The 20889-nt window shown below is 39.9% G+C and overlaps 2 protein-coding genes across 7 annotated transcripts in view; one reads left to right on the top strand and one right to left on the bottom strand.

The window, feature by feature from the left end:
• Window positions 1-1934, top strand: part of DNAJC1 (DnaJ heat shock protein family (Hsp40) member C1) — a 77622-nt gene extending 75688 nt beyond the window's left edge. Inside the window, exons 11-12 of the mRNA XM_035129311.2 lie at window positions 402-892; window positions 1719-1934. Of these exons, the coding sequence (XP_034985202.1) occupies window positions 402-892; window positions 1719-1787 (560 nt within the window). The 3' untranslated portion in view covers window positions 1788-1934. The remainder of the gene's footprint in view (window positions 1-401; window positions 893-1718) is intronic.
• A 56-nt stretch (window positions 1935-1990) lies between these two features.
• Window positions 1991-20889, bottom strand: part of MLLT10 (MLLT10 histone lysine methyltransferase DOT1L cofactor) — a 112547-nt gene continuing 93648 nt past the window's right edge. For 5 of the 6 annotated variants that reach the window (XM_035129304.2, XM_035129307.2, XM_035129309.2 and 2 more), the window contains 9 exons: window positions 19758-19875; window positions 18405-18477; window positions 13569-13723; window positions 11737-11925; window positions 11230-11318; window positions 10759-11114; window positions 8877-8979; window positions 5116-5313; window positions 1991-3861 (listed from right to left, as the gene is read on the bottom strand). In XM_035129304.2, the coding sequence (XP_034985195.2) occupies window positions 3817-3861; window positions 5116-5313; window positions 8877-8979; window positions 10759-11114; window positions 11230-11318; window positions 11737-11925; window positions 13569-13723; window positions 18405-18477; window positions 19758-19875 (1326 nt within the window). In that variant the 3' untranslated portion in view covers window positions 1991-3816. The remainder of the gene's footprint in view (window positions 3862-5115; window positions 5314-8876; window positions 8980-10758; window positions 11115-11229; window positions 11319-11736; window positions 11926-13568; window positions 13724-18404; window positions 18478-19757; window positions 19876-20889) is intronic. The other variant, XM_035129306.2, reaches the window with a different exon arrangement.

Here is a 20889-nt window from a genome sequence, read left to right as displayed (position 1 = left end):
AGTGGATAATATGAGGCTCTACCCTTCAGTGGTTAGCAGTGCAAAGGACACAGAATAACTAAGGGTACCATTAGCAGTAGGGGCAATGCAGTTCATTAATTTCAAACCAGTGGAAATTGTACAGTAGCAGGTGCATGTTAACAAAGGAACCAGAAAACAATGCCAGATGTTTTAGCATCATACCTAATTGATACTATTTCTGGATTGCTTAATTCAGGTGTGCCTACCATGGAAACAAAGGAGGAAGTAAAAACAGATTTTCGAATAGATGTATAGATACTTTTCAAGGGCTGACTCAACAATTACTTACTGGGGGTAACAGTTGCAGAATAAGAATACTATAGGGTCAGTTTCCCCTTCCCTGGCTTAAATCATGCTGAAAATGATACTGTTTCCAACAGGTATTGTTAGGCTGTCAGAGCTGAAAATGTTGGCCCAAAACTCCAAATCCAACAAGGCCAGTATTAACTTGTCAGATCATATAATCACTCAGCGAGGAATAGAGGAGGAAGACCTGGAGGAGGACGTGTCAAAGTACAGTTGTGACCCAGAACCAATAGATATGGCAACAGCAGATCAACAAGAGACTGCGTTGACTGAAGCCAGACACCGCAGGAGGAAAACAATACCAAAGGGCCCTGAAGTGACACTCCCAGTGATGAAAGAGCCAGCAGAGGACAAATGTAGGGGGAAGCGCCAGAAGGACTTTGACACTGCAGATCAAGAGGAATATAGTGACGAGGAGGCCAGAAAAAGAGAGAAATGCCGCAGTTCTGAAGACTTGTGGACTCAGAATCAACAGAAGCTTTTGGAGCTGGCCTTACAGCAGTATCCAAAGGGAACGGCAGAACGCTGGGATAAGATTGCCAAATGTGTTCCAGGGAAAACTAAGGTAAGGTCATGCTCTCGTGTAGGGTTAAAGTACTCTGCCATTGGGTGTGGTGTGGTTCACTAGCTAAAAGCTAAAGCCACTTCCTTGATTCTGCCAAAAGTTCAACCTGAGGGAGGGAATGCACTTCAACTTTCAGCAAATATTGCTGAGAATGAGGTGTGGCCTATGAGTAAATGCTGTAGCTGCAAACATGCAGCTTCTTTCAAGGCAGGGCTTTTGGAGCTTTGGACTGGTTCTGTATAGCATCACTTCTAAACTGGTAAAACAGTGAAGTTAACATAGTGAGGCCCAATATTAGTTCTGGCATTTTGCTTTTTATTAGAAATTCGTTACTTTTATTGTTTTTCCAAACAGTTGCTTTCTTTTTTAACGAATTCCTGTTGGTCCATTAGAAACATTTCAAAATCCACTAACGTGAATTTTATTTTATTAGGGTTATGCAAAATGCCACATGAAAGTGAGCAAGGTTGTTTCTTTTAGATAGAAATAGAACTTTTTGCATAGTTTTTTGACAGCCCACAGAAAGGCATCAAAAACAATTGGTGTGAGTCAGCAGTGAGTCGGTAGCTGTGAAAAGTGGACTTGAAATCTCTGCACGGACCTGGGATCACTCTGTATGGCAACTTGTTCATGCACTTTCCCCATGGACACATTTACATTGAGAAATTCCATAACATGTACTATTTAGGATATTTCCCCCATTGTCAGTTTTCCATAAAATGCCCCTTTAAATTGCTAGCATACTGTTTCATTTAACAAAAGTGAAAAATATCCTTTAATCTCTCTCTAATGCTAAAACTTGTCATTTCTGCTTCTCTGCCTGCAGGAAGAATGTGTGACTCGATACAAGTTGCTGGTTGAACTCATACAAAAGAAAAAAATGGCAAAGAGTTGAATGAACCTTCTCAAGAACTTTGCTTACCCAAAATGGAGATATTTTAAGCAGCATATGCAGTAACTTGTATTTTTGTACCTCAGTATTTCAGTATGTCATGTGCCTTAGTAAAAAATAAATCGATACATTTTATGCCTTCCTTTAAAACTCGTACTTATAAGATCAATGGATTTTTTTGCCAAGAAAAGTAAGAACCAATTACTTTAACCTATTAGTAAAACATGGCCTAAAGACACCCTAAAATCTGTAGTCCAGAATTTCTACAGGGAGGGATGAGCAACATCGTGCCTCAAGCTGTTGTGGGGTTAATAGAACGTTTAGTGAATATTGCCATTTTTAGAGTGTGCTGAATGGGCTCCTACCAGATACAGCAAATCAGGTGAAGCTGGAACTGCAGATGCCAACTTTAAAACATGACTTCTTATTCACACACATAACGATGTGTGTAATACAATCCAATGACAAGCACATCATCCAAAAAAAACAAAAACTGCAGTTGGAAGAAATAAGTTGGGTTATGTTTACAACCATAAACAATATTAAAATTTATTAACCAAAGCTTTGTACATACCTTTATATAAACTTGCAATTTTACATCTCGCAAAACAGCAACAATTTGTACAAATTGTTACAGAATATTAACGAGTGGTTTAAGCAAATTAAACCACACTGATTTACTTTAGTAAATTATCTACAAAAGTGATTTGTGACTTTTTAAAAAAATTCCCATGAACATATAAAAATAAATTATTCTTTCTTTTTCAATTAAATCTACCAATTAGAAATATTACAAATCAAAATATCCACCTTATGAATTTTCCACAATACAAAAAACTGTCACAAAACCTTATTTACAGAAATGAGGTAAGAACTGTGCAATGTTTAACCAAACGATATTGCAGAAACAATAGGTTCATCCAATTAAGTACACAGTGTAGGTCTAAAGTATACTTGGAGTATTTTCCACTAATAATTCACACAAATTCAGATTAGTGGCAATTAAATCCCAACTTCCATCTATGTTCTGCTATACTGCATAGTCATACCATGAAAATCAACTATTCAAAGTGAAAATATTTTTAAAAAGTTTCCACCCGTTTACACCATTTCCCCAGAAATGTGAAATCCCTTCCCCACCCTTCTTCTTTTTTGGTAATTTATTAGTGGAAAGCAACCCAGGTAACAATTTGCCTGAGCTATCTACAGTGACAAACACTTTTCATAAAGGCAGTTCAATGGGGATGGCTGCTGGTGCAAGGCTGAGCACACTGACTGCTTTCACAAAGACTTGTTTAGTGCATGCCCAGCTATACAAAGCCATTCCAACCCAATAGAGGTAAGCATCAGGCACTTGGGTTAATTCAAATATTGCCAGAACATGAGTTGCCCTCTTGTCTGGTAAGATTTATCATCTTTGAACTGATCTGTTTTTTCCAGCAACCTTAAAAAAAAACCCCAATTGAGCATTAGCCACCATTTGTCATTACTTGAGACTTCTTGCTTTAGCAAAACATCCATTAAAGTTAACTGGGGGGTGGGAGTAAAAAGTTTAAAACCTGGTCCTTTATTGTGGGGAAAATCTGGTACCTCTTTAAAAAACACCACTGGTGTTTAGCTAAACAGTAACAACTTGCCATTGGCAGATACTGCAATTTGGCTTGCTTTCTTCAAACAAGTAATGGATCTGGAACAGGCAGGGACAGACAGTCTGTTCATCAGCACTCTGGTATGTTAAAAGGCTACTAGTTCAGCAGCAAAAGTCAAACAAACGGCCCAAACTGACAACTCTATTATGCAAAAATACTTTAAAAGTTCCACGAAATCCGAAGAAAACAGTTAAGGTTCAGTGCAACAAAAAGCAACAAGGGCAAAGCCTTACAATAAATGTCTTCAGGTAGATTCGCTTTTCCAGTGTGCAGTTAGCTCCTTGTTGCATTGAGTCATACCTGCAGAGAGTCTGCAACTTGCAAACTGATGAAGTGCTCTCACAGCAGGACACATAATTCTCATGTTTTTATTTCTCCAAATGTCAATTCTTTTCCGGTGCAACTGGTCCACTTTTATCATTGAGTCTCTGGAGACGAAATCAACATGTCATGGCAGCTTACAATTGTGTCACATTATCAGGTTTAAAAAAATATATTCTAAAACAAAATGGTAATGCATCAAAAGAGAGAGATGTTTTATTGCTTTTACATACGGCAAAACTTCCTAAGGTTGAGAAGCAACATAAAACGAAAACTTTTGACATAAAAGGATGACATTTGGTCTCCAGCCTGCACTCCCCTCACTAGGGGGGGGGGGGCGCAAACCACCACATAAAAGCCTCTAATATAAGCTACTTCTGGATTCAGACAGTTTTTGTTCTCTCCACAGTACACAAAATTTGAATTAATATCTACAGGATTTTTAGGAAACAAAGCACACATTTCATTATGAAATAATGAATGCAGATGTATTCATTGTTCATTTACTTCTACTGTTCCAACTGAGAAGCAGCACCTTTACAGATAGTTAGGATTTGGTATGTGAGGAAATAAGAAAAATAATAATACTAAAATGGCCTTTCCTATTCGTTTCTGTCACTAAATATCACATTCAATGAGGTTTGGGTACTATGCAAATAATTTGCAATACTGATTAATTGATCAGGTAATTGCAGATTGGTTACTAACTTTAAAATAGGTGGCTAGCCCTATTTAAAAGCAGTGGTTAATTGCTAAGACAGGAAGGTAATGTTATTGAGCCAGGTCCTATCAAAGGAACAGCTATCCTGAAAAAATAAATTTAACAGTGAAATTTAGAAAGCTAGACAACAGTAATGGGCAATGCCAACACAGAAAGATGGTTCTTTCCTCTCTTGTGCTAATGTTCCAGTGCTAGAGTTCACTATGCTGTGGGTCTTCCAGTAGTTTATCGAAAAGTATTTTAACTAGCTAAAAGCTCAAAAATACCCCCAACAGCTGGTACAGACCAACCACTAGCAGCATGTGGTCGAAGCACAGCAATGGCATACACAGAAGTGCAACTGTAGCAGCAAATGCCCTTGCTGTCCCCTGGAAAAGTAGAAGAGCTGCTGATTATCCTGCAACATTATCCTAGTGAGGGGTGAGCTTGAAGGCTTTACCAGGCAGGGACCAGAGGGGTAGATGTGACAGTTCAAGCCACTCATTTCAGTCATACACTTGTAGCTGAACAGGATTTCCTCTCTCCATTTAATCTTTAATATAAACATTTCCCTTGGTGTTGGTATTTTTAACTTTCACTTAGTTAAGACCTTCTCCTGTCCTTGAATTCGCTTATATGAGCAGTACACGTATATACTTACAGTTACTTTTTGAGCTGTATTATCCCCATGAATGGCAAGGAATGGGTTACTCGTAGCCGTATGAAGTGGAGATGCCTGATTGCCTGCCAGCAAGTTATTGATGGGAATCTGTGTTGCTCCAGAAATCTGCAATTGTTGTACTTCAGGCTGGTGGTGTTGCTGCTGAACTAGTTGATACAGAAGAGCCTGGTGCTGTTCCTCAAGTACAACGGAGAAGGACAATTTTAGTCATTTTATGGGTGAATAGTGTACGTTTCTTCTTGCATTCACCAAACTGGTGAAAACTAAACTTGCGAGTGAATTAATTCCTCCCTTATCCAGGATTTACAAACATATTTCTGTAGTTTAGAATTAAAATGGTTGTACTGTAGTTGACTTTTCCATGGCATCAAGGTAGAAGAGCAGCCAGAACTAGCCTCTTAAAGCTGCTGTTGGTAGAGAGGTCCCCTGCCTGCTCAGAACTAATGTTTTGCCACAATTAAGAGTAGAGCTTTGATGCAGGGAAGTTCACATCCCTGCTTAAATACGAAGCACACTGGCAGGCATTGAATAAATTTATTGCAAGAACCAAAACACAACTTTGAGCAGACAAGTGGGATGCAGAAAGTCATGCTGTGGACTACAAATCTAGAGGAGAGAAAACTTTAAAGGGTAGTACTGTACAACAGAGATCTCTGAAAGCCCCTGTCTTCTTCCTGACTAAGCCAATCTAAGAATCCAGTATACATTTTGTTCCTCCTTTTCAATGGAGTAGACCAGGGGTGTCAAACTCAAATTCATCGGGGGCCGCATCAGCAGTTTGGTCACCCTCAAAGGGCCGGTTGTATCTGTAGGACTATGTGTCCACTCTTTATTATCATATATTATTATTGTCACTGCATTCAATTATTACTGTTTTTTGTAATAATGTAAGTAATAACTAGCTCTGAAAGCAGAAACATAATCAGAATAATGGCAAGTAGATATTCAAATGTACAATTATTGTACAATTTATTGAAAAATGATTTTTGGTAACTGCACTGGGTGGTGGAGGCTCTCTAGGGTTTCATGCAGGACCTTTGCAGAGCTACTAGTACCTGGAGATGCTGGGGTCCTTCTGCATGCAGGACAGATGTTCTGCCAGTGAGCCACCACCCTTCACCAAAGGGACTGGCTGAGGTTGACTCACTGGAGCTGCTCTCCTGGTTCCAGGGTTTAAGGGCCAGAAGTATAAAGCAGCATCCTATGTTTCTGAGGAGAGGGAGGGGAGGGGAGGGGAGAGGAGGAAGGAAGGAAGGAAGGAAGGAAGGAAGAAAAGAGGGAGTGGGAGGGAGAGAGGAAGGAAGGAAAGAGGGGAGAGAAAGAAGAGTAGGAAATAAGGAAGGGAATAAAGAAGGAAAGAAAAAGAAAGAGGGAGAGAAGACGGAAAGGGAGAAAGAAGGAAGGAAGTAGAGGGAAAGAAAGAATAAGAATGAGGGAGAGGAAGAAAGATGGGAAGGACGGAAGGAAGAAAGGAAGGAAGTAAGGAAGGAAGAAAGAAAAAGAAAAGAGGGAGCAGGAGGGAGAGAGGAAGGAAAGAGGTGAGAGAAAGAAGAGTAGGAAAGAAGGAATAAAGAAGGAAAGAAAAAGAAAGAGGGAGAGAAGACAGAGATAGGAAGGAAGGAGAGGGAAAGAAAGAATAAGAACGAGAGAGAGGAAGAAAGAAAGGGAAGGGGGGGTCGCCGCCTTGATTCAGCGCCAGAAAAGAGTGCGAAGGGACCCAGGGGCAAAAAGCATTTCCCGTGCAGCGTGAGGCAGCGGGTGTCCATTTTAGAAGTGCGTAAAGCCTCAGAGTTGCACGTTCGTGAGGCTGAGCCGCTGCTGAGCTCACGTTCATGAGGCTGAGCCGCGGCAGGAGGAGGAGGAGGTGAGGCAAGAGGAGGCGGAGGCTTGCCGGGTCGGTGCCCGACAGCGCCGTGCGGAGAGTCCCGAGCCTCTGCGACGCAGCAGTGCTCTGTAGCACTTTGAATCCTCCTCCTCCACACGGCGCTGCTTGGTGCTTTGTCTGTGCTTCAGCAGCAGCAGCAGCCGCCGTTTCCAGGCGCCGAGCCGTGGCAGGAGGAGGAGGATTCAAAGTGCTACAGAGCACTGCTGCGTCGCAGAGGCTCGGGACTCTCCGTGCGGCGCTGCCGGGCACTGACCCGGCAAGCTGTCTCCTCCTCCTCCTGCTGTGGCTCGGGGCGCTCCACGCAGCGCTGCTCTGGCCGCCTTTCTACCCCCTCCGGCCCCAGCTGTTTGTCGGCGCTTTGTCGGCGCGGCGCTTCAGCAGCAAGGTCCTGCTGCTGGGTCCCGCTGGCTGGGGCGCTAGGCGGGCCACATGACGAGGTCTGGCGGGCCGGATTTGGCCCCCGGGCCTTGTGTTTGACACCCGTGGAGTAGACTTTGGATGTACAAAGCAAAAGCATTTGTGTCAGAAGCCAAATGAAAAAAACTTCTTTGAGAACTAACAGGTGCCAGGATCTAGTAAGCACCTTTCTAAAGAGCTATAAATAAAACATTGCTTGTGTATCTGTCCTCAGCTGATACTGGATTGTGAATGTAAATGATTGATTGACTTCAGGATGCTTATAGTCTACCCCAGGAATCCCCAAACTGCGGCCCTCCAGATGTTTTGGCCTACAACCCCCATTATCCCTAGCTAACAGGACCAATGTTTGGGGAAGATGGGAATTGTAGTCCAAAACATCTGGAGGGCTGAAGTTTGGGGATGCCTGGTCTACCCCTACATCCTGGTACCCTGTTCAAAAATGTATGCATGTGAAAGAGAACACTATGTGCCTGCAAGTTTGTATGTCTACAAATCTCTCAGGAATATCTTTGCCTCTTATTTTGTATCAATGCCATAAACATATTTCAAGCTGAAGAGAAATTATTCCAGGATGATGCAGAATGTTATGCCTACTTCCTAATGAGAGTTAAGGTTGCCTAATCGCAGCCCAGGGCAGCACGCATGTCATAACACTTCTGCAGTAGCAAAAGATGTTGAAGAGACCATCTCCTCCTCCAATCTGACGCCCACTCCACTTCCTGTGGAGCAAAGTGAGCCCTCTTTTCTCCAATAAATGGGAGATAGTTAGTGATGGGTTGGAAAGAATGGGACAGGCAAAGCCATGGGTCTTTGCTCTTGTAGGGTCATGGGAGGCATGCATGGCTATGTGGTTAGTTGTTGGAATTATTACATCCACACCTGTACAATTCAAGGTATGGTTGGCCCTTGGCAAAGAGGTGGCAATTTTGTGATATGGTTGGATGGTGCCTTGCACGCCTCCTTCCAGCAACTCCTGCAGCCAAGCTGGTGCCGAATGTATTGCTCTGCTTTCCTTTGGACCACATCAGTGAGGCTGAGGGGGTCTTGTCATCTCAGGACCCACACACACTGCCCAGGCTTGCACCTGGGGGGGGGGTCACTTTAGTGCTGCTAACACAGCAGTTTGACTTCACTTTGATTTAGGTGTTGTTTTTTACAAAAGTCATTTTGATGATACCTCAGGCACCAAAATGCATCTGGCCATCTACTTCTTCTCATCCAAGATTATTAATTGCTTAAAGCTCAAGCAGCCTTTTGTGCTTCTGTTTAGAGAAACTTTTAAAAAACAGTTCTATAATTTTTCCTGGATCCCTCTCTGTGAGTGCCTTTTTGAAGCTTGTGACAAGATTTAGAACAAGACCCAAATTCGCTACATAAACATCAACACTTGCCCCCAAACTCTGGAAATAAAAGGGATGATTTAAAAAAGACTCACTGGTGTGAATTGTTGAGAATTCAGTAATTGCTGAAATTGCTGGTGCTGTTGATGTAGCAGGAGTTGTCTCTGTTGCTCCGGAAGAAACCCAAGTCCAGAAGCACTGCAAATTACCAACAAACTCTTAACTTGAAATGCATTTATCTGGTGAACTAGCTCCTTGATCATTTTTATGGCACTCTTTCAGCAAAAGTAAAAAAATAAATCTAAAACATTAAGTATATGCAGATTAACATGCATGTGCCTAGATGCATTTGATTATACATCCCACTAAAATTATTTTAAAACTTTGATGTACCTTAACTTAGGAAAAACAAAACTGGCATTCTTGTCATTTCAGATTACATTTACAGATCCAAGTATAAATTCAGCAAACAAGGGAAGTACTTAATCCCCCCTGAATTCTGAAGACAAATGAGCAGTTCTTCTTCTTCTTCTTCTTTTTGCATATTTGCAAAACCAAATGCAGGACTGTTAATCTCACCTACATTTTGCATGCACAAAAACCCAGCGGTGGGAGAGAAGGATGACTTCTTAGTGCTTACTTGCATGTTTGAAAAAGTACACGCACTCATCCTGCACTTTCTAGGAAAAAAATGCACTGAATGCCGTTTACAATGGGCAACACAGTCCATCAATGAACTTGAAGCAGACATGGAGAGCATCTGTGCCGAGGGTACCTCTACTGCACTATCAAGGTGCTACCAGTAGGCAGAGACATAGCAGGATTGCCAGCTATGAGAAGTGCAGCTGATGAAAGCAGGGCAGAGCACAAGGCTGAGCTGCGGTGGAGAGGGCGCCCTGGCTTTGTGCTGGCTGCCAGCAGTGCTTGCTCCGGAAAGGAGAACCCAAAAGCTGGATGCACCCATTTCTCCAACATCACCTAGTAAGAAACCAGCACTGCTCCCAGGTCTCAACAACATGGCCTTCTGGGACCGAGAAGGCCAAGAGACTGGGTGCTTAATCAAAAGTGCTCCCTCTCTCGCCAATGCAAGACAGATATTATGGAAAGGGACTGCCTTTAAAGGCATAGGTTAAAGAAAAAGACAGCAAGGGCACAGAAAGGTACAGTGAAGAAAAACAAATATGCCTATGCATAACACAGGATAAATGAAGTTAGCCAATACACTGAGACAGATGCTAACCAAACAGAGTGTTTCATATGGTGTTACTGTTGTAGCAGTCAAAAAGCAACTGACTGGGAACATGGGAGCAGTATACTTAGAGCATGTGTAGTGACAGTAGGGGAAAGCAGTCTGCCAAAATGCAAGCCTAGCTCTAGATTTTTCCAAAACAATGTCTGTCCAGGTGTAAAACCCAGGTGACTGAACAGAGGACAAGACGCACAATCAGCAGAATTGTGTCCCTTGTGGCTAGCCTTTTCAACAGACTGATTAACTAAGGAACATGGCAACTTTAGAGCATGTCATGGAAATAGAATAGCTGCATCACATATCCAGTTGTCCTGTCAACTCATGCAGTATAAGCCCCCGAGCTAAGCTGGAGGGAGCATATTGTGGCAGTGCAGACAGTTGAGAGGAGAACTTGGGAGAAAGCATCTAAACTCTGAAGTGACTGTTCAAAAAACAAAACAAACAAGAACATGCACAGATGAACACACACTCCATGCTCAAAACAAAATCATAGAAATTAATCCTGTGTTTTAGGAGTCAGCTGCTGTAAGAGAGAATGACTGCTTAAGTTTCCTATTCACATGCAAAAAGAAATTCGAACACAGTAAGCATTTCACTATTTTTAAGCTCTTCCCTCAGTACCTTCAAGAAAAAGCAGTTATTTTAGACAGACTTAAAAAAAGGAAGCGGGGGGGGGGGGGGGAGAGAGCAAATATGAGCCTAAAACAGAAACAAGAGCAAAGGCTTACCTGCTACTCAGTGTAGTTGGCAGAGGATGTGCTGTGTTTGGTGGCACAGTTGCGTGAGCGAGAGGAGAAGGGTTCTGCGACATTGTGGCAGGAGTCTGAATTACCCCATTTAAAGCCCCAACAATTCCATTGATTGCCAGCTGGTTACCTGGCAGAGCTCCAATTATTCCACCAACGGCGGCAGGAATGGTGGATGTTACAGTTTGCATTCCGCCGGCAAGGGCCCCCACTGTCACGCCATTGACCTGTTGAACTCCTGCGACTCCGGTGCCTTGCTGAGCTGGACTTTGCCCAGCAGGTGGGGGAGTGGAAAGAGCAGAGGAGCTACTGGTGCTTTGTCCACTGGAGTTGATCTCCTAGTGAAAACACAAAGGCTCAGCTGCATCAAACTTCACACAAAAGCAAATAATCGAGGTGCACTATTAACCTAGCAGAAGTCTTAGAATGCATGGAAAAGAAAACAAACAGTACCTGATTTAATACGGGAAGGGAATTGTCAGGTAGAAAGGTGCTTCCCAGATGAGGGCTCTTGCTGCTGTTCAAAGAATCAGTGCTAGCAGCTAAAAGCAACAAACAAGAGTGTGAGAGAATCTCAGTTTCTGCACCCAAAAGGCATAAAACCTAATTCAATGTGGAACACTTAAATAAAAGTGAACTAATGTTATATTAAATATATGGGCTAACGGTGATCTGCTTTTGCTTTTTTTTTTTGCTGTTCAATGTGAATCCACAGCCAGCAGAAGTACTTAAATTAATTTCATCTCCAAGTTTCACCTGGCCAACAGATAGTCTCTTTAAAAATGTTCTCAGAAATTACTGATTTTACAGGTCAAAATATAGAATAATAACAGTAGAAACATTCAATTTACTTCCTTCTCATACAGATAACAGGCAATGGTAAGAGGCCAAAAGCTTTCTGGAAGTTGTGGCAGAGTTCTGCATTAAAAACAAAAACAAAAACTACTTCTGTTGCCTTACCAGCCTGAGCTGAAAATGCATGTATTTGATGTGAAGAACTTGGATTGCAGGTTATTGTTGGGAAAGGAACTGAGAGCTGGGCATTTAGTAGCTGGAGGCGCTCCTTTTTAGCAGTCAGGTTTTTAATCTGTTCTTCTAAGCGTCGGTTCTCAACTTGAAGCTGGTGCAATGACTTCAGCATACCTAAAACTAAGCAAAATACGACCAATCAATCCAAGTCCCTGAAAAATTATAATTAAAGGTGCTATTTCTTAACATAATAACTGCATACATTGTTCCGGCTTGGAATAATTTTTTAAAAAATCTAAGTTGCCACTAGCAAATCAGTTACTAGAGAGTACTTCTCTAGTAACTTCTTTTTAAGATATGTCCTTATCAGATACACAGGCAAAGAGGTGAAAAATGCTCTAAATTCCCTTTGAAGTTAGGCATGGTGAGAACTACAGGGGTCAATTCATACACATCTGTTTATCCCCATCTCTGCTTAGTGTATATCCTCCAGGTAACCCAGTGCCCCTGTGAAAAAGGCTCTGTGCATGCCTGTGCAGTCACATATTCTGGAAGCCCCGAGTGAATAAGCTTCTTAATATGACACACATATTTCAGAGGACAAAGTCTGACTCCTGCACCCAGCTTAATGCACAAAGAATTTTGTAAATCACTCTCATTTGTCCCTACCAATGACCATAAGCAAATGGTTTTGCAAATGGTTTTGCAGGGTTTTCTTTTTCATTTTTTTTTGGGGGGGAAGGGGGCTGATTCGTTGACTCATTGGCCAAAAAACCTGCAAATTTATGTAATCAATGAAAACTTTTACTCTGTTTTTATTGCTTTTAAATCAACAGACTCCAGCTGCTTTCAATGTCCCTCTAAAGAGCACCCAGCAGGGAGCAGGAGGAACCCTGCAGTCTCTGTCCTCTCCCTGCAGATAAAGCACATCCTCAGCCAAATACCATCTTCTCGACTCTCAAATTTTGATTTGGGTGAATTTTGGGACTTTCGCATCAGCCCGCATGCAAGATAGTTTAGCAATTAAAACAAGGTAAAAGCTACTTTTTAAATTGTAAATTGTATTTGTTCAACGTGACCTCTGGGCCTAATACAGACGCCAGTCTACTGGTACAGGCACATCTGGTCATTTCCCAAGGATTTAGCTTTTTTATCCCTCCTCTTCAAGAACATACAAAGGAACTCTCAGTGTGCCCAAATGAGATGCAATAAGACTTAGCTAAACCTGTCCTCCAGCTATCATGTTTAAAGGATTATCCCTGCATGAATTTCCTCACAATTAGCATTTTTGTCAGGGTACCATTCATAAAAAAAATACCAACTAGATGGCACTTCTCTCACTATCAACAACCAGAGAAGCACACTCAATGTCTTTTTGTTAATTGTTTAAAAATATTAATTTTACCATTTCAAATATTTAAATGCTTAGATTACAAATAGAATATCACTTCTCAAAAGGGACTCAGATAATCATTTAGAGCACATATTATTATTATTATTATTATTATTATTATTATTATTATTAAAATGTTCCCACATCTGTTGTAACCCACTAACCAGATCTCCCCCGTTGTCAAGGATCTGGAGCAAACTGTCATTGGCCAACATTTTAGGCAAGCATTTTTTTCATTCCAAGAAGGGGAGAGGCTGCCAGAACCATGTTGAAACACATTATTATGCTTTAGCAATGTTTAGCACTGTTCAAACGTAATTAATTGATACTCACCATAAAACATTTCTCTGTTGGATATTACATAAATGGGGCCATACATGGTTAGCAATGTTCAGCGTTTGAAACAGGCAAGACAGTATGAAGTACTTACTGTCACTAGGGGTGCCCTGTTCTAGCAAGAACTGCTGCCCTTCACTCCATTGCCTCTCCAGAAGTTGCTCTATAGTAACTGGTACCGGAGGCAAATGCTCCACACTGCTATTCCCTGGCTGATCATAACGAATCTGTAAATTACTTACAGGCGACCTGTAGGAAGATTATAAATTATATTTAAAAGGAAGGAGGGAGGAGAACTCCACATAAAAGACCCATCAACTTTCTTTAGCTCCTCCTTAACCCCTTGCAAATCAACATTCCTTAAGATCCCTTACTAGCTCCCATCAACAATGGTTTAAAATAAAATCCCAGCATGACAACAGTTCTTAGAAAATTTCTGTTCAAAATACAAGGCTTCTCTTATTTGGATAATCTAATTTAACAGTGCACAGATGAATGCAAACTTTATCATCTGATGGAATGCTTTGCTGATATAATCAACTACAAGAGCTCTACAGAAGATATATATGTATATAAATAAGCAACACCTTTATACAATGCCATTCAATAAAATACTTGTGAAATTCCTGAGGTCCTCCAAAGTTTATGAAATTTTGCACAAATACTCTTGCGTGAGATTTTAGGAGGAAAATGACTTTGCCATTCAAATACTTATGGCTTTTGTTTTGATCATCAAATATCTTTGGACTCTAGCCCAATGAATAGCTAGAGAAAAGAGGAATGTACCATGCTCAGTGGCGCTGTGGTTAAACCGCAGAGCCTAGAGCTTGCTGATCAGAAGGTCGGCGGTTCGAATCCCTGTGACGGGGTGAGCTCCCGTTGCTTGGTCCCAGCTCCTGCCAACCTAGCAGTTCGAAAGCACGTCAAAATGCAAGTAGATAAATAGGAACCGCTACAGCGGGAAGGTAAACGGCGTTTCCATGTGCTGCTCTGGTTTGCCAGAAGCAGCTTTGTCATGCTGGCCACATGACCTGGAAGCTATACGCCGGCTCCCTCGGCCAATAATGCGAGATGAGCGCGCAACCCCAGAGTCGGTCACGACTGGACCTAATGGTCAGGGGTCCCTTTACCTTTACCTTTACCATGCTATTAATCTCTATTTAAATAGCAAGGCTTCTGTATAATGTAGTATAGTATCTCTGTATAACTGAACCAAGCAATTAGGACACTATACTAAAGAAAAACCTTAAGTATAACAGCAATCAATATGACATGCAAGAAATTAAAGGCACATGTAGACTGTATAGCTAATTTAGGTCACAACAGGAAATCCTGATCAGCATGTAATGTGACAGACACTTTTACAATTTGGAAACTTTTGTTTCTTAAAAAAAAAAATTAACACACACAAACCGAGAGCACATTACAATTTCTTTGAAGACTGTGACCTCATTGAGTCTTTTGAGTGCCAAGCATTTCCTGTGTCAAAGTCGAGAGATAACATTACAGCAGCTTCCTATCAAAATTATACTGCAGACATTTTAAAATTCATCTTAAAAATTAAAAATGTATATAGACCTAAGATGCTGGTGAATTCAAATACTTCCTGTCCACTTAATTACAAGAATATTGCAATTTCCTTCTGACATTCACAGTTTTCAAGTATAGATTCTTGAACATGACAGCACAAAGCATTTCCCCCAGCACTCTGCCTTAGCTGGAGTAGAGGGCATGTAAAAAGCTACCTACTATTTAAAGTACATGTAACTTCTGTCTTAATGCGGCGCCATTTATATCAGTATCAGGGCTCTTTGAATTTAATGGGCTTCGGATCCAACTCTTCCTATTGCCATATTGCATAATCTCTGTTGGTTTGACCAGGAACTCAATATTCAGCCTATTACCTCATGTAACTAATGAATCTATGCCTCTATTTCCAAGTAACAAAAAGAGTTTCATCTCACATTTACTTAATCTAGTTTAAGGCACATAGAATTTAAAAGAATTGGTGAGAAACATGCAGGAGAACTAACACAGTAACAGAAAGCAAGACCACAAAAGTCTTGTTTTCTGGCCTGGTATATACAGTGTTTTTTGTACTGAAAAGATCACCAGCAACATCCTACTTTGGGGGGAAATTTTTTTAAATCAAAGCTGGGAATCAGAAGAAACAGGCAAAAAGGAAATGAACACAAAGTATGAACTATTTCATAAACAGCTGACATTCAATTGGACTCTAGATCTTCTGCAGGATACAATCAGTGAAATTACTCAATAGGGAAAGCAAGTGGCAAGTGACAAAGATCAGATTTAAATATCTAATATTTTTTTATTCCACTTCGTTTTTACACCTTTGTAAACAGTTAAAAGCTGTTCTTAAAAAACAAAACAGGTTAAAATAGGAGACGGAAATCTCATTTTCACAAGTGGGTATGCTGGTGAAAATCCTAGCCAGAAAATAAATAAACTAAAATTGTGTAAGCAAATCTTGATGATAACTAACTATAGAGCTGGAGTCAAGGGAAATGGGTTGCTAGAAAGCATTAAGGGTGAGAAAATACACAAAGAATTATGTAATTCTGTATAAACCCACGTTATATTATGAAAGTACGCATATTATACCAAATATTATTATTTTTCTAATAAGAAATTATATCCATAGAATGCTTAATAGCACTACTGGAATACAGAACATATTCCATACAAGATTAAATCTAATCAATAATTACACCATTTGAAGGAAAAGTCAGAGCTCATAGTATGGAAATGTATAAGATCATAAACAGGGTAAAGTAGATATAAAACTGCTATATACTCTTCAGTACAATGCAAGAATTACATGACACCAAATCCATTGTTCTTCCTTACAAAGTATACTAAATCTACAATTGTATCACAGAAGTGGGACTATATACTACATTGGTTAAAATACAGTATTAAACATATTAATCTGTGGTTATTAGCCAATGTTGACTAGAGCACTTCTCCACATAGGCTCAAAGGGTGCAGAGTCCACTGCTGCACAAACCTCCATTCACTTATTTGGATGCATTGTGGGAGATCTGCATAAGCTCTATGTTAATGACTGTACATTATACAGGCATATATGCTTAGTAGATTGCACTAAATCTAAACCCTTTGAATGTCAGGAATTGGGGTGTGTGTGTGTGCAAAGAGCAGATCATCCCATACCTGCATATTTCTCAAACAATTAGACAGGGCACTAGGTTTACCAAAGGTCACTGGCTAGATCTAAACTGGCAGTTTTTATATATAAAATAGTGGAGTGTTATTAAAAGATACATTGTCCCTTTCCATTGTTTCATGTAAAGTGTCAGAGAAAGATGTGTTGTCTTACACACAATTTTGCACCCTTTTTAGTGTATTATAAAAGAGAACGGGATAAAACTGAAGGGTTTCATAAAATAAAAATACTTAAAATGCACTTATAATCTTAACACATTTTTAACACGTGTTTTATACCTACAGGAGTGTGCATATGCCAAGTTGCTTCATATAAGCATGAGCAGCATTTTATTTGCAAGCCTATGTTAATAATGTTTCACTTTGTTATAATTACATATAATCCATAAATAACAAATATATCTGAAGAAGAGATGAGTGCTAGGCCATAATCCACAAAGACCTGAAGCAAACCTAAATTCCAGTGAAATCAATGGTACTTAAACAAGGAGAAATTTATGTGTATTCTGTGCCATTATTCCTCTATTTATGCAAGAGTTCTGAAAAGGGACAAGACCCTAATAAAAATACTTAAATAAAAAGTTTTTCAATAATCCACATGTTTACCAGACCAAAAAATAGACAAAAAGCTTAGTATGCTGCAACACTAATACTAAGAAAATACATTACATTATCTGTTTTATTTAATTTTAACTAACTAATGCAGAATGGAACCTTACAAATAGCTCCAACAGACATAAAGATGTTTAAGGAAATAGATCTATATACGTAAAAGGCTTAATTTGCAATCTGTCACAGTCCATCTTCATAAGAATTTTGAGGATTTTTCCCTAAGACAATACTGGCCTGATTCTTCAGAAGTGAATATATTTTCAGCCAGTCTTTGGGATTTGCAAGCTCTTGAAAATCAGGCCACAGATCACTAACATTCACTTTACAGTTCATTTACTCTTGAACATGACACAGCACTTCTGATTAGATATGGGACATTGACATGCCTCCACTAACAATGTTTTTTATTTATTACCAACTTATTAAGTGACTGCTGATACTGCAGCAGCAGAAGAAGAAGAACATAGTGCTATTCTATCATTAAGCAAAAAGTTTAAGAATTCCAAAAAATAATTATGAAATGTTTTTCCCCACTGAAGTAAATATACAAGCAATGCAATACCATCTTTACATGACACTTAGCAGGAAATACTATTTCTTTAAACAAAGACACCAGCATAAAGTGATTAAATTCTGGTCACCAGTGTTTCAGTTCTGTTCATTACTACATTTTAGATTTCATTGCCTCTGGAAGAACTTTCCCTTTTCCTGAACTACCTATCTTTTTCTTTCTTTATTTAACACATTAAAAACACATTTAACATATAAAATGTTTACATTTAACATTCTTTTTAAATATATATATATGGACATTTGGTAGCTGCTGAATTTTACATACAAATAATCAACTAGCCATATAGGTGAGCCAACATTATGTAACAATTGGAGGGATGTGGAATCCCCCAAAGCCATTTTCATACCAGAGGTAAAATATATTATTTTATTAGTTAATCCTGTTAAATTGATATTGGGAACATTTTTCTTTACCCCTCTAGACACAAATCTGTACAATTCTGTTCAACCTAAATGAAAGCATGGCTGATAAGAGATAAAAGTTTCCATGCCTTAAAGAATATTTCCTTTCCCTTAACTCAGGAGTGTAAATACTGCTTACCGTGGTGAAAGGCTTCCTCTGGGTGAACCTCCCCTGCCAACAAGGCTCCGGCTATTGTCTCCAAGATCTTGATCTGCAGAGTAAATATTTCAAAGCCAAGAGTGACTCTTTCCGAGATAATATTTTAAGATGCTGCAGATATGGAGATCCTTTTGAAATGTAATCCAGTATCTGGGAGTTGCTAGTAACACTAGGGAAGGTTACCAGTTTAAAACTGCTAACTGCAATGGGTAAGGCATTGTCCGCACACATTTCTCTGAGCGTAGCAGGCCAAGGATTAGCCTCAGTCCTTTCATTGCTTTCAGTTTTATAGCACAGAAGCATGGCTTGCATTTCCAGTACCCTCCCCTCAGCCACTTTTAATTTCTGCAGCGAAAGTAATGAATCACAGCTGTGGACAGCTAATCTGTATGCTTATCACAGCAAATCCCCAGGCTTTGTATTTTTGTTAACACTTTGCATCCCAGGAAAACCCATAAACTGCCCTGTATATTTACTTCTTATCAGCAACTTTTCTTCCAGAAGTCCCACTAACAAATGTTAAAGCATACATTAAAAAAAATGCCTCTTACTTTAAAAGTGAAGAAAAAAGAAAGGTGGAGACTATGAGATGTGTTTAAAATGTATCATTAAATACATAGAAGCGTCTTGCTTGGTAGGACTCAAAAGGGTTATTTTTCCCTATGGCCTCTCAATAAAATAACCCTATCTGCCCCCTTCAAGGTTGCCCTCCCCCTATTCTGCAGCAAATGACCTCTGGCCTCTTAGAGGGCAAGACATGACTGATCCATTCTTGGTAAACTGCTAAACTCATTCCCTTCCCCCAAACAGGCATGACTATTACGACATGTCAACAAATCCTTAAGGATGGAATGAAACAAAGCAAATCCAGGAGCTCATTAGATTATTTTTCCCCCTTTTTAAACCAATACTATAAAAAACACCCATCATTTTTAAAAACACTGCGAAAGTTTGCCTAACAGGATCTTGGTCATGCAAACTTGTATATCGTGCAATTTCATGAATTATGCAAATAAAGGTTTAAACTATTCACAACAAACCCCAGTGCTGCTCTACCCTCATTGCAGAGAACTAAGTGAACTGAACGCATCAATCACAAAAGTCACAGGAGACATTGTTGCATTCCTGCCTGCTCATGGCTCTGCTTAAACATTTACATTTCAGACAGTGGAAGATACACAGCAATGACTTCTGCAGTAAAGCAGCATTCGTTTCCAAAATGCAGCAAGCTGTTCAACGTGCAGCTGAACCAAAAGCAAGAAGGGATTAGTTTTAAAATCTTCTTTTAAAAGATACAGTGCAAAAGAGACATTTTGAAAATCTTTATCTTGCCTGTTTGACTGTTTTCAGGCTGAGACGCATGTGCTCCCATTGTTGAGGTGGGGTTAAGCCTATTGCCATACGTATGAGATGGAGGCAGGCTGAGGGAAGATCCAGGTAGGGTGTTTGCCTATACAAAATTCAAATTAAAATATGTTTATACTTTTGCAGAGAAAAACCTAACAAGGCATCATCTTGTGTCACAAACTCAACATAGGCAGTCAAGAATATCACACACACACAGTCTTCAAATCAAGCTTAGAACTAAGGAAATACTGTATATTTGAAAACTAAAATAACATTTCCAACTTTATGATATCGTAGAAGAGTATTTCCCAACCTTAAAATAATAGCGGTGCAGATAATTTGGGGGGTAGTTTTAACAATACATTTTTTCCTTTGAATATTTTTGAAAGCTAAAAAAAACTACAAGAAAGTCAAATAAAAGAATTCTGCCGTAAGCCTTTCACATACTCCTGGGGATACATATATCACACTTTGGAAAACACGGCTGCAGAGCATTGCAACATCCAAACTAATCCGCACCAGAAATGGCATGAGCTACCATTTCAAAGTAACTGCTACAAAATGTTGGGTAACACAGAATTGCTCACATTTCCAAAGGACGCAGGCAATACCAAGGCTTGGCTGCACGGTGACCATGTGGTTTCCCTAATTATTTAATCTTATTAAACCATTTACAGAATAAGGGCAGGTAGACAACAGATGTCTCACAAATGCTTGGGTTCCTTACATCACAAGAAGGCAATGAAGGTCAAAAGATACAACTTCCAGCTTTATAGTTTAACCGCAGAGAGTCCTATTTCCTTTGTTGTACTCTATCATTAGAAAACCTGCAAACTATTTGGTTACTTCCTATTTCATTTACACAAGGAAACCAAGTTTTTGTTTTTGTTTTATTTTACAGAAAACACAGCTATTGCAAGTATGTTTCTATACAATGTTGGGCTCAGTGAATCACAGCTTTGCCCCCAACCCCCTTATAAGGAAGTTCAGTTTTGGCAGCTGGCCAGTTCAACTTACTGAAGAGCTCATCCAAAATTGTATTCATTCATGTTGCTAACCACAATTCTGAAGTTCTCCGCTGGGACTTGTGCCAAACAAGCAAAATGAACCCTTGAAG

The sequence above is a fragment of the Zootoca vivipara genome, chromosome 12 (assembly GCF_963506605.1).
Source record: "Zootoca vivipara chromosome 12, rZooViv1.1, whole genome shotgun sequence".
Taxonomy (NCBI): Eukaryota; Metazoa; Chordata; class Lepidosauria; order Squamata; family Lacertidae; genus Zootoca; species Zootoca vivipara.
This window is presented reverse-complemented; position numbering and strand designations above follow the sequence as displayed.